At 39.7% G+C, this 13,756-nt stretch overlaps 1 protein-coding gene across 1 annotated transcript in view; it reads right to left on the reverse strand.

Annotated features, from left to right (window-relative positions):
- Window positions 1-13,756, reverse strand: part of TMTC2 (transmembrane O-mannosyltransferase targeting cadherins 2) — a 402,975-nt gene that overhangs the window by 171,860 nt on the left and 217,359 nt on the right. The window contains exon 3 of the mRNA XM_030548615.1: window positions 8,023-8,851. Within this exon, the coding sequence (XP_030404475.1) occupies window positions 8,023-8,851 (829 nt within the window). The remainder of the gene's footprint in view (window positions 1-8,022; window positions 8,852-13,756) is intronic.

Consider the following 13,756-nt stretch of genomic DNA (forward strand, 5'->3'; position numbering starts at 1 on the left):
GCTCAACAGGGCTTCAGTCATGACTGGGGTCTCTAGGCAATACCTAATACTAAGAATAAATATCTCTATTAATGATGAAGTAGCCTCTTCTGTTTATCTAAGTCATAGTGTCAGACTGACCACAGTATTACCAATACTGAACTATTAAGTACTGTTTTTATATAATATTGAATTAAGTCTCAACTCTACCATGAGATATTTCATATAACAACAATAATATAGGTAAATATTTTTGTAATTTTAGAGGAGGAGAACTGGAAGCTGAGAAGTTAACTGACTCACCCAAGGCCATAAAAGGAGGCAGTGGCAAAACGAATATTAGAAATCAGGAGTCCCTGGCTCCCAGGACTAGGCTCAAACCACTCCTCTGTCTTAAAAGGGGAAAATGTGCTAAACATTAAGGTATGTAAAATTACTAAGTGGTGTTATCTCTTATTCCATACGTGTGGTAGTCAATGAACCAAAATGACTCTCTGTGTTAAGCCTTAATTTTCATGGGAATCATTCCCCAGTACCCACATTCAGGGGTGGCAAGTTGTATGGGTCCATGGTGCCTGGGCTCCAGAAAATTCAGGGCCCTGGGGGCCCGGCTCCACCAATGATTGGGGCCACATTTCTCCCCCGGCCCCGGCTGCTGCCCCCCATGCGTCTCCCCGGCGCATCACTCAGCCCTGCCTTCCACCTTGTGCTCTGGGCAGCAGGACCCTGCTGCGCTCCTTCGCTGGGAGCAGCACCGAGGGCAGGCTGAGGCAGCTGCGCCAGAGGAGGGGAGGTGGTACATGGCAACCCACCCCCCCCTCCAACAGCAGCAGGCAACTTCAAGTCCACTCGGAGGAAGGGGGGGCTTATCCTGGCTGGACCTCCTGAGCAACAGCCTGGGGGGATCTTGGGTGAGTGTCACGCTGAGGGGGGCCCTTTCCCCCGGAGCTCACTGCTGCCAGCAGGGAGAGGGCTGGGGGGAGTCCTCCTCCCTGGTCCCAGGCCCTAGCCCCAAGGCAGCCTGCCTGCTGCTCCCCAGACTCATCCCAGGCCCCAGCCCCATGCCCTGCACCCCCTCCCACACCTCAACCCTCTGTCCCAGCCCAGAGCCTGCACCCAGCACCCAACCCCCCTCCCCGAGCCAGCACCCAGCACCATAAACCCCCTCCTGCACCCCAATCCCCAACCCCAGCCCACAGCCTGCACCCCTCCCATACCCAAACGTCCTCCCAGAGCCTGCACCCAAACTCCCTCCCAGAGCTTTAGGCAGGGGTGTCTGTGTGGCTGGGGGTGGAGGGGGCAGGACTTGGACCCATTCTGGGCACCACCAAAGATTATACAAACTTGGAGCACCTGCCCACATTAGTGGTATTCAAATAACCTGTACTAGTCTTAGGCTTTGTCTACTCTTGTAGCGGCATGCAGGCTATGTGTAGCTACACATCACAGTGAAAGCTGCGTCCATACTGCTGTGCATAGCTACACATGGCAGCGAAAGGCTCTCGCAGCGGGGAGACTGCGGGGAAAGGTTTTGGCAGAGAAGAGCCACTCCTCCAGCATCCCCTCTGCCAGGGCCTTTCCCCACTGCTGGAGCTTTTACCTCCAGCATGGAAAGATTATGGCAGCAGGGAGCTACCTGAGCCTTTCCCTTCTGCCACCCTCTGCAGCAGGGAAAGGCTCCAGCAGCTCCCTGTGGTGGGGAAAGGTACAGTGTGTCCGCACTCTATTTGCCTAAGCAGTGTCTCACTGCTATTTATACCCATGCTAGGTTGACGTGCTTTGTCTGTACTCTACATGCTGCCGTAGGTGTAGACATATCTTTAAAGTGCTGTCACTATTGGTGAATATAAAGGAAATATCAGAGAAGCACAAAAAACTACTGATGCCGTGATTGACAGAGAAGTTAACCTTTTTAATAGTGAGTGAGACATATGGAGAATGTTAAATTGTGCAATATTATTATGTACAAAATGGGCAAAGTATATTCCAAATGCCCAAGATACAAAAGTGCCGTTTGGTTGCCAACTCAAACACACTACATTATGCTGCAATTCACTAGGAATGTAAACAGAATGTGTGGTATGCAACAAGCCGTGTTCTTCATAGAGCAACCGTGGAATGTGTAGGACCCTTAGCTATTGAAAACAAAGCCATAGAGCTGTTTCAAGAGATTCCTAGCCCATTGTTGGCAAAGTTTCAATTGTTAACAGTGGCTCTGTCTATACCAGGAGAAAGACACATTGCTGAAAACTACCGTCATCAGTGGGCCTCCTCCTTTTCCTCAATTGACTAGCATGGAAAAGGTTTGACTGTTGTGCACAATCTTGGTTTGTTCCGTCCTTTCCCCTCACAGTAAGCCTAGCTGCTTTGCAGTGTCTATGACTGAGACCACATTGTTTACTACAAAGGTGCTGAAAACTGTTTTGTCCTATTTACCCTATCAGTTATTACATTTTCAGTGCCCATTGAATGGGCATGGAAGGGGGAACGAACACACTGATGACAAAAACTGTCAGCCACTGATCATTTATCTACATAGATAAAGCCAATGAGAACAGGCTGTCAGATCAGATGGAAACAACTTATGGTATTCACGTCTATCAAAGTGTACACCGTCACTGGAGACATGGCATACAAAACACTTATTACAGGTACCAGGTTTGCAGAAAGGATAGATACTGTGTTGACTCGAATTGGAGCTCAAACTTTAATTTTGCAGGAATCAAGTAAAGTATTTATAGGTCTCAAAACATAAACACATTTGTCTGTGAGGTTGTTGGGTTTGGTTTTTTTCGGTCATAGTACCTACTAAATAAAACAATTTTTAAACAAAAACATTCTCACACTGTGTTCGTAATGGGAAACTAGAGGGGAATTTAACATTACAGATTGTACAGCACCTGGATAACCATAAAATGAAACTTGCTATTTAAAAAAATGAAGCAAGTGTCATAGACTTTCATTGTTCAAACAGAGGGATGCAAAAAGTAAACAAATGATGCAAAATAAACTGAATTCTAAAGTTAGATTCTATGAATTCCTTCAGGTAAAACAGATATGTTAGTAGTAAGTTAATTAAACCACAAATAGACTTTTACAATATATATACACTCATGCAAGTACCATGTTTTCCTGTGAGTGTAAAAACAAAAAGCAAAACACAAACCATTAAATGATCATACAACAACCATTGTACTTATCTATGCATTGATCTGCATTGCATATTCAGATCTTGACATTCATATACATTTTATACAGCTGCTCCTTACCAGCTCAAAGCCATAGTGGGAAATCTTCTAAAATAAACCCACCACAGTTGTGAAGAAAGCTAGAAATAGGTCAGAAATGACCAAAGCTGAATACTATTTTAGCAAAGGATGACAAATGCAAAATCCAAAAATAATTGGACTAGTTTTAAAACCTTCCTGCAGGCATGAATATAATGATAAGTGATTCATCCTGCTGGAAAATGACTATGCTGACCAGAGAAAGAAATTTCTTTAACTCTTTCAGTTTTCTATTTTAGAAAGTTTTCTTACTCCCTGCTGGAATCACAAGGCAACTGCTAAAGATCAAGACTGGAAAGAGAGGGACAAAACATAGTTAGGCCTAGACTTTCTGTGCCCAATAACTTTTCACACACCAGTTAGAGCTAACACATAGTGGCCTTGCTGCTGGCTGTGCTCCTGACTTAATGATTCCACAGAGTAACATAAGAAACTGATATGCCAGGCAGGGGCAGTGCATGTAAAAAGTAACACTAGTTCTAAATCAAGGATGTTCTGAGGCCCTGATTCAGGAAAGAACTGAAGCACACGCTGAAGTCCCATTGAATTTGAGCACATGCTGTTCCATTGACATCAATGGGATTTATTCAAGTGCTTTACTTTAAGCACTATCTTGAGTGCTTTCCATAATATCAGTTTGGTCAACCAGCTCTAACAAGTTAAGGAGTCGCATCAACAATAATCTACAGGTTTAAAGCTAAAAATGGCAGCAAAATCAGTGAACATAGCCAAATAAAGACTCAATCCTCATTACAGTAAATACCCAACCGCTTTCAATTATAGTTTTTAATTATTAATTTACTATTTTGACGTCATCTACTTCATCAGAAGGCATATATCTGAAGATCCAAATTAGTTGAGTTATTTCCTAAAGTTCAAAATGACCTTAGATAGCATTTCACAAAAAAAAAAAATCTGCTCCATGAACCCGAGCTATTGGGACTACATAGTAAAAACAGAGATAAACACTAAGACAGAGTGAGTAAAATTACTTTGTGTATAATTATAATTTTATATTAAATTCAGGGTAATTGGTACCACAGAGAGACAGTGACTGTCAACTTTCAGCAGAACTGGTAAATACTGTAACAATTTTTAAAACTTCAAAAGGAAAAAAAAGGAGCTTCATTCAAGTGAGGGAAACCACTGCTTAATAGTTAGATTGTTCATTACATTGAAGGTAGTCAGAGAGACATTTCTCCCCATCTCTACCTGTTGTTGACATGTATGCAGGCATTTCAGAATCTATAAACTACGTTAATCAATCCTGTTCGTTTTCCTCTCGAGTCCTGACAAACTATAATGAGGCAAGACTCAGCTCATCTTGGAATTACTTAAAACACTAGTTATGAAAAAGCCACTACTTCTGTCAAAATGGCAAATGAACAAACATGCTAACTGATGCAGATAAGGAATCCCAAAACCACACTTCAATTCCATCAGCTAATGACTGGCAGATGCCTGCTGTACACTGGGTCAAACAGAACAGACTGTGTGTGTGATGGCTTTAAGGCAGCCTTAGAAGATTCCAATCACCTGATTCTCTTGGGGCATTTGGTGGGGGGGAGCAGGAGGAAAGGATGAGGGAGACAAGTAGAAGGATGGGCCAGGCTTTTAACTGGCTTTTTCATACCATTCGTCATTGACAAGAACAGTATGGAAGAACTGTAAATCATGGTAAGGTTGCTGCAGCCTGGAAGAGTGGGAGCTTTCACACCCTCTCTATGCTAAGGCAGAATTCTACTTGCTTTGCTTGCACTTAACACAGCAACAAGAACCCATGGAGAAGAGGAGTGCCAGAGAGGGTGGGCAGAGGTAAAACAGACATGTCACTAACATTCTCTTCTCCCTTTAATGGCGAGGCAAAAGGGGCATTTGAAATTGTCTCAAAACCCCATGATGGCAAAAGAGGGAACGGCTTTAGTAACATCAGTCTGTAGCAAAAGGGCTCTCTTTGCAGGGCCTCTGCCTATTTTGTCAGTTCTCTCAGGAATAGTCTTTTTAGCGATTCCTGTTCCCTTGTTAGCCTGATCTATATCAGGTGATCTATACAGGATTTGGGGCAGAAGGGGAAAGATGGTAGAACGTCCTAGAAAAAATGTTTCCTTGGAAAGCAAAGCTATTGGAGTTGAGGGAGAAGTGAGATAGTGATGGTCTGACTGTGGGAAAGGAGATTAAGTGGTATCCTCTTTCCAACAGCCAGGAGAGAAAGAAGGGACTCCCTTATCACCGCCACAACATTTATTTGCCTCTTTCAATTTGAATATTACAATTTTGTCCTAATAGTTTTTTCAAAAAAAAATATCAGACAGGCAATAATAAAGCATATTTTATGTCAGTCATTAAATAATGGGAAGGAGTTTGGATTCTTGATCTCTTTGGGTTATGGAGTTCTTTGCGTTGGCAGTCCAGCCCAGTCTTGATTGCCTGAATAGCATGAGAAATATCAGATAAATTAGAATAGTTCAAGACTGGGACAGTCTAGGAATTTTTCAATACAATGAACAGAGCTTGGGCGTTATGGCATAGTTTCTGGGAGTTTTCAGTAAATGATGTGCTTTATGATACATATGGACTAGTAAATATTTAGTACATGGCTATTTTAGGGAGACTTCCAATCAGTTCCACCATGTCTAGATTACTAAATTGGTGAACTGTCTCCTAGTATCTTCTAAAATATGTGAAAATGAAGTCTGCTTGTAAGGTTAGAAACCAGGTAGTCATACAGGCTTAAATCCCAGAGGATAAGGCCTGGCGTGAACAGACAGACTCATGCTAGACAGACACATGCTCAAGATAGCACCCTTAAAATATCAGTGTGGATCTTGTGAAAGCTCAGGCTAGCCACCTGAGCTCAGATCAAAGGGTTTGGGAAGGCTTGGATTCAGGCAGTTAGTTTGAGCTGCTGTCCGTGCTGAAACATCCACACTCCTATTTTTGTGCTCTAGCTTGAGCGGAACTAGCATGAGTCTGTCTATCCAGGCCAGGAGTTCAAGCCACCAGCTGTAGTGAGGATATACTCTAAAAGTCTATCTCCCAGTACAAAGGTGAATAATAAAATTAGCATAGTTTGTCTTCGGGAACTGCCAAATGCACCATTTCTAGGCATCTCCTCTACCAACCAAGCTTCTCATTGGGGCAGCACTTAAGAGTGGCAAGGAAAACCTCATCAGAGAAACTAGTCCAAGACTAAGGGATAGCTACTACACAATCACTGACATTTAGGAAAACTCCTTTAGGGACAGAACTAACAATGAGATATAAGAGCATCAGAAATCACCTTGTCAAATGAAGACATATTCTTTTCATTTCAAGGAAGACTACTATTTGCTGTGTATCTTATATTGACAACCACCACACTGGTTTTTATATGCACTGCAATGAGGATATTTACTATCTGGCCATTCACCTACTTTATTTTTCTTCACTGTCTGTTGCATCTATGAACCAGTTTTTCAAAATAAAGTTAGAAAATGGGATGTGCTTGTCATTGACACTGTTAACACAAAGTCATTTACTGTATAACTTTATATAGTTTACTCCGAGGCTACAGAAATATGAAGAAATCATTAGAAAATTAGGCTGACAAATTACAAGTAACTTTAATACTGTTTAGCCAGGCATATTATCTGTAAATCACACTGCTTTTATTCTCCCCCGACTTTCAGCGTACACTAACATCTGCACTTACCATTTATTATCATAGTAGCTAGACTGTGGTAAAGCACTATTACCTTTACCCAAAGAACAGTTTGGTCAGCATCAACTACTGATTCAGCGTCATGTGATGACTGCTGAGCAGAGTACTCTAGGACACTACTAAGTGCAAAAAGTTAAAATGCTGTTTAATTTTTTTTCATAACAGACATAAAAATCAATCAATAGACCCCTTCTAGTTCCACTGGCCTGTAAATAAAGCAGGCTTAGTGTCAGGTACGTTGCTCTTGCTTCAAATATCTGACACTTATGCTTCACCGCTTCAATGTTGTAGTCGTGCTGGTCCAAGATATTAGAGAGACAAGAAGGGTGAGGTAATATATTGGACAAACTTCTTTTGGTCAGAGACACAAGCTTTCGAGCTTACTCAGAGCTGAAGAACTACTCTCTGTAAGCTCAAAAGTGTGTCTCTCTCACCAACAGAAGTTGGCCCAATAAAAGATGTTTCCTCACCCATCTTGTCTACCACGTAATGCCGTTAATGCATTAACACATTAAGGTATGCCTGTTTGGCTAAAACCCCGCATAATGCTTGGAAATATGGGCTTCAATCACCTGCCAGTTTGAATAGCTCAAACCCAGCTTTATTATGTGGTATCACTGTTACCTACATAATTTGAAATGTAAAAGACAGGGCTTACTTCAACTTCTCTTTGATTATTTCTCATATTTTCTATTTATATCCAATAGCAAAGTCACTAAAGGAAGTTCATCAGGGAGAACAGATACCAGGTAATGGAAATTACTGTAATGCCAATGTTTCATCTTTAATTAAAAAAAAAACAGAACATAGATTATTAAATAAAGTATCTTCTTACCTTGTTTTTTCCCCAATTTTCTGCATGTTAATATTAAATCTGTGATACCTAATCAAAATGTATTCCTGCTTTGCCTTCTTTTTCCTGTACCAATGTGTGCATTACTGCACCTAATATACATTTCTGAAATGTATCTTCTCTAAACACAGCGGATAAACCTAGAAAGAAAAGACAGACACAGACAGGCAGGAACAAAACATTCAACATGGGAAGCGTATTACCTTTAGCTGGGTTTACTTTTATCCCTGACCTATACAGCATCTCCTCATTCTGCCAGTCCTCGTTCCTGACAACAGTCTTGAGTCCATAGAAAAGAATTAATGCAGCAGTGGCACAAAAAATAAAGTTCTTTAGAAAGCGCTTTTGGGCTTTGACATAAAGGGACCTGGCACCCACTGTAATCAGCAGGCAGAAGCCCATACTAGGAATATAGAGTACACGCTCTGCTATTACAAAGCCTACATAGAAAAATAGGTTTGTGGCAGGAACAAAGGGCACTATTAACAAAGACAGAGACAGAAGTACAATGTTCTCAGTTGAAGGAAGCTGAGGTCTCTGAATTACACGTTTTTTTATGCCATTCTCTTCTTTTGAGGCAAAGCTGGACTTCAGCTCCAAACTCTTGTACTCCATGTCAGAGTGGCAGCTATGCCCATTAGTATTCTGCTTGCCATTCATTACAGTTTTCCCATTGCATTCTCTCTTATTACTGGAACTCTTCAAGCTAGAGTAGGCAAGGAGGAGGAGTCCAGCATAGAAGGCCACAGTGTGTAGATTCCTCCAGTCACTGGCTGTTTTAAGAAGAGGTACAGCATCCATAGACCAATCAAAGCTGAGGGTGTCCGGGCACAGCAACAGCCAGAGGTTCTTGGTCGGTAAGTAAAAAAAGGTCAGAGTGCGTGTAAGAAAACTGTCTGAGTCAGCTGCTGGGTTGTCAGAGTTGGAAAAGCTTGGTGGCTTGTTGCCCATCCAGTACAAGCGGACACCCAGCAGTGCAGTCCCCCAGAAAGTCAATAAACCAATGCTGAAGAAAAGGGACAAATTCTTCCTCTGAAACCAAAAATAAAGAAAGATTCATCAGTACAAATTAACATCATAGACTTTAATTCATAATGATGAGTGCAGGAACCACTTTGTAAAGTATAAAGAGAATATGACATATTATAGAGTTGGGATTATTCTTTGTGTGCACCATGGGGCCCTCTTTGTTTTTGTAGCATATGGCCCACAGAGATTTGTGAGTCTGCTACAGTGTGTAAGCTATCAAGAGCTGGATTTTTTTTAACTCAGTCAGTAGAGGCTCATACTTTTAGATCCAGAGGCGATGAGTTAAATCCTGATTACCAATGACCCACTCAGAGTTGTTGTGTTACACTTGATTATCCTACTCTGGAGAAGTATTCTATGGGATTCAAGTTTACTTATTTTTTAGTCATTCTTTGCCTCTGTTTGTGGCAGAATATTTACTGTGCTGTCTTCATTAGTGATAATAATTGAATTTACAGCTATTGAAAGGTGCTATCTCAACAGCACTGGAAATTGAAAGTTTATCCAGTGCAAGTTTCCCTGGTGTACTTCATCTGGAAAGTGAAGGGACTTTACAAGGAGATGAGAGATTAAACTAGTCTCAGATTTCCTATTTGGTGTCTCAGCTGAGACTGCCACATGTGGAGTGTTTTAGGAAATGAATTGAAGTCACCAACTCACACCTAACAGTCACTAGATGAAGCGCACAGCATTCAAATTAGTGTAGTAAAAGGCAAATAAGTCTGAATGATTCAACTGTTCCCAATTCCCTAACCCACTCGAGTATGTTATCAGCCAGATTTTGCCATATCTTTAGATGACTCTCTACTTGTTTATATTGATTTTATGCTGGTGCAGTTCCATCTTCTTCAATGGAGTTACTGTGGCACAAAACCAATGTAACAAGACACATTACGAGTTTGACACATATCAGTTTGTGTTTAGGGCTGATCACTCAGTGGAAATGATTTAATGAAAGGTCATTTGGAACTGCCCACTTCGCTGCTTAGAAATGTGAGCCACGTGGAGTGTATGGGATAAGAGTAGTATCGCCCCAGAAAGCAAGATGGAGCTCTTAGGGTATTCAACACAGCTAAAATAAATGAATTTTAATAATTATAAATAGAATATTGATCTATTTATAACAAGAACTAGGTAGGCAAAAATTTTCAGACTAAACTGTTCTTCAAAACTCCCCAAAGCAACCTGGAAAAGTAAAAATGTTTCATTTTTATATCTGTGAAATGAAACATTTCAATTTTGATTCAAAATTACTTTGTTCTGAATTTTACTTCAATTTCATTTTAGAAAGTAAAAACCCCCAAAAAATGAAACAAAACATTTAATTTCAGGAAAAATAAAATGCTGCATTCAACCCAAAATGAAATTTTATCTTTTTAGGTGACAAAAAAGTCAAAAAAGATTTTCATTTTAAATCAATCCAAACCAAACTATTTATTTATTTATTACACTGAACCAAAAAATCTGTTATTCGTGCAGCTCTAATTCTCAGTCTTTTTAACGGAACTTCTTTTAGCCAAATAATTCCAGATGTTCTGTAGAGATTTTGATGTCATTTTCCATGACTATAATAATGTCATTTTAATTTTGTTAGAACGTACTCTCCGTATTTAAGCTATGCATTCATAACCTCGTTGTTCCCTGCCTGTTTGGTACTCAGGATCTCACGTTGTCTTATCTCTTTCAAATAGTTCACTCTTGTTCTTTCTGGGGAAATGTTCCCTTGATCTCATGAACCATAGGTATTTGCAGGGCTCAGGGGCCTATTGTTTACAGTTTCTGTATTTCTACAGTGTACTGGACCCCTTCTTATATGACATGGTTTTGATCATCATTATGTATCTGCTAATCACATGCAGATTTTTATTTCTTTTTAAAGATTTATTTAGGTTGCCAATCCAAGAATGCCTATCCAAGAATATTTCATGTAATGTAGATAAATTCACCGAGGGAGGAAATGGAGGCTTTAGCAGGGAATAAGCAGATTATTTTACACCACATTAGTTCCTGTATTTGAGATCAGTTACTCCCACTAAAAATACTACTTGAACTCTGAAGAATTCCAAAGTCTCTTTTGAGTCCATATGTCTCCCTGTTCATCCTGGATATATTATTAGATTTTATCTATTTAATCTCTCTAGAAATCAGCAAGTTCAGCAGAGGTCATAATATAGGTCTATACTTTATGATTTATTTATTCCCAGGCTAGCCTACTGTAATAGCCTACTTTTTATTTGCAATCTAGATAACACATAAAATGAGTAGCAGAATGTTACCCTCTTAGCACTCATGTTATGCCTCTATTTAGGTGACTGGACTGGTTATCACTACAACTGAGCATTGAGTCTATATCTTATCAATAAAGTTATTCAAACCCCAGCTCTGTTACATTTACAGGGTGGTGCTTTAATTTATGCCCCTAACTTGTAATTGGGTGTTCAGCTTCTGATTTGTCCTTTCATCCACTATCATTTCCTTCAGTTAAACCACATACTTTTCCTCCTTGGTCTCAGATATGTTGGAATGCTTTCTATCGACTGTGTGCACAGCCTACTCTCAATTCTTAAAGCGACCCACAAAAGGGGAAAGTAAATTGGGTTTGTGCCCTTTTTGCTCTCTTATGAGACATAAAGGAGGACTGAAAGGCTTTGCATTAAAGAAAAGAAAAGAAAAGAAAAGAAAAGAAAAGGCTGGAACAGGAGGGTGCACTGCTTATTTTTGAATTAGAAATTCAGGTCATGTCTATACGGAAGACTAAAGAACTAGCAAGATTAAGACATCCCAGGTACTAAGCTAGTGAAACTTGATTGAGAGTGGAAATTAGCTTTTTCAGATTTTTAGGACGGCTTTGTTGTATTGTTTATTTTGTTAATACCAATTTAACTAAAACAACTGAGGGGAAATCTCACTTAAAAGTCTCACAACTGACCCCCTTCAGTTAAGTCCAAAGTTCTGAGACAACTCTCCCTCCCCCACCCCAAACAAACTAGTAAAAACCAGTGAAATTCTTTATGTCTAAAAGACAAGAGAAGCACCCGCCACCTCAAAAAAACCTTTCAGGTCTTATTCATATATCACAAAACAGCAAGAGTGCAAAAAGTCTCCCTTCCTCTAAACTCTATTTTGTACATCTAAACTAGGGCTGTCAAAATAATCACAGTTAACTCACGCAATTAACTCAAAAAAATTAATTGTAATTAATTCCACTTATAACTATAGAATATCAATTGAAATTTATTAAATATTTTTTGATGTTTTTCTACATTTTCAATATTGATTTCAATTACAGAATATAATGAGCACAGAATACAGTGAGCACAGTGCTCACTTTGTATTATTTTTTGTTACAAATATATGCACTGTAAAAATGATAAACAAAAGAAACAGTATTTTTCAATTCACCTCATACAAGTACTGAAGTGCAATCTCTTTATAGTGAAAGTGTAATTTACAAATGCAGGGTTTGGAGTTTTTTTTTCTTACATAACTGCATTCAAAAACAAAACAGTGTAAAACTTTACAGCCTACAAGTCCACTCAGTCCTACTTCTTATTCTGCCAATCGCTAAGACAAACAAAGTTGGTTACAATTTGCAGGAGATAATGCTGCCTGCTTCTTATTTACAATGTCAGCGGAAAGTGACAGGCATTCACATGGAATTTTGTAGCCAGCATTGCAAGATATTTATATGCCAGATATGATAAATATGTGTATGCCCCTTCTATGCTTCGGCCACCATTCCACAAGACATGCTTCCACGCTGATCATACACGTTAAAAAAAAGTGTGTCAAATTTGTGATTGTACCCCTTTGGGGGAGAACTGTACGTCTCTTGCTCTGTTTTACCCACATTCTGCATATATTTCATTTTATAGCAGTCTCAGATGATAAGTACACGTTCATTTTATGAACATTTTCACAGCTAATTTGACAAAACGCAAAGAAGGTAGTGATATGAGATTTCTAAAAAATAGCTACAGCACTCGACCCAAGGTTTAAGAATCTGAAGTGCCATCCAAAATCTGAGAAGGACAATGTGTGGAGCATGTTTTTACAAGTCTTAAAAGAGCAACACTCCAACGCGGAAACTACAGAACTCAAACCACCAAGAAAGAAAATCAACCTTCTGCTGGTGGCTTCTGGCACAGATGATGAAAATGAATATGCATCAGTCCACACTGCTTTGGATCGCTATCAAGCAGAACCCATCATCAGCCTGGAAGTATGTCCTCTGGAATGGTAGTTGAAGCATGAAGGGACATATGAATCTTTAGTGCATCTGGCATGTAAATATCTTGCAACGCCAGCTACAACAGTGCCATGTGAATGAATGCCTGTTCTCACTTTCAGGTGACATTGTAAACAAGAAGCAGGCAGCATTATCTCCTGCAAATTGTAACCAACCTTGTTTGTCTGAGTGATTGGCTGACCAAGAAGTAAGACTGAGTTGACTTGTAGGCTCTAAAGATTTTCATTGTTTTATTTTTGAATGCAGGTTTTGTTTTGTTTTGTTATATAATTCTACATTTGTAAGTTAAACTTTCAAGATGAAGACAGAGCACTACAGTACTTATATGAGGTGAATTGAAAAATACAATTATTTTTACAGTGCAGATATTTGTAATAAAAAATAAATATAAAGTGAACCCTGCACCCTTTGTATTCTGTTGTAATTGAAATTAATTATATGTAGTAAACGTCTAAAATATTTAAAATAAATGGCATTCACTGTTAACAGTGCGATTAATCACGATTAATTTTTTTAATCATTTGACAGCCCTAGTCTAAACTATTCTGTGAATACTTTTAGGATAACTACATGCTGTTTGTGCAATGTCTCCTACTAAGGGAGGGGGGGCATCTCTCCCTCCAGGCACCCCCCAACACAGAACTGTGCAAGGACAGAGC

The sequence above is a fragment of the Gopherus evgoodei genome, chromosome 1 (assembly GCF_007399415.2).
Source record: "Gopherus evgoodei ecotype Sinaloan lineage chromosome 1, rGopEvg1_v1.p, whole genome shotgun sequence".
Lineage (NCBI taxonomy): Eukaryota > Metazoa > Chordata > Testudines > Testudinidae > Gopherus > Gopherus evgoodei.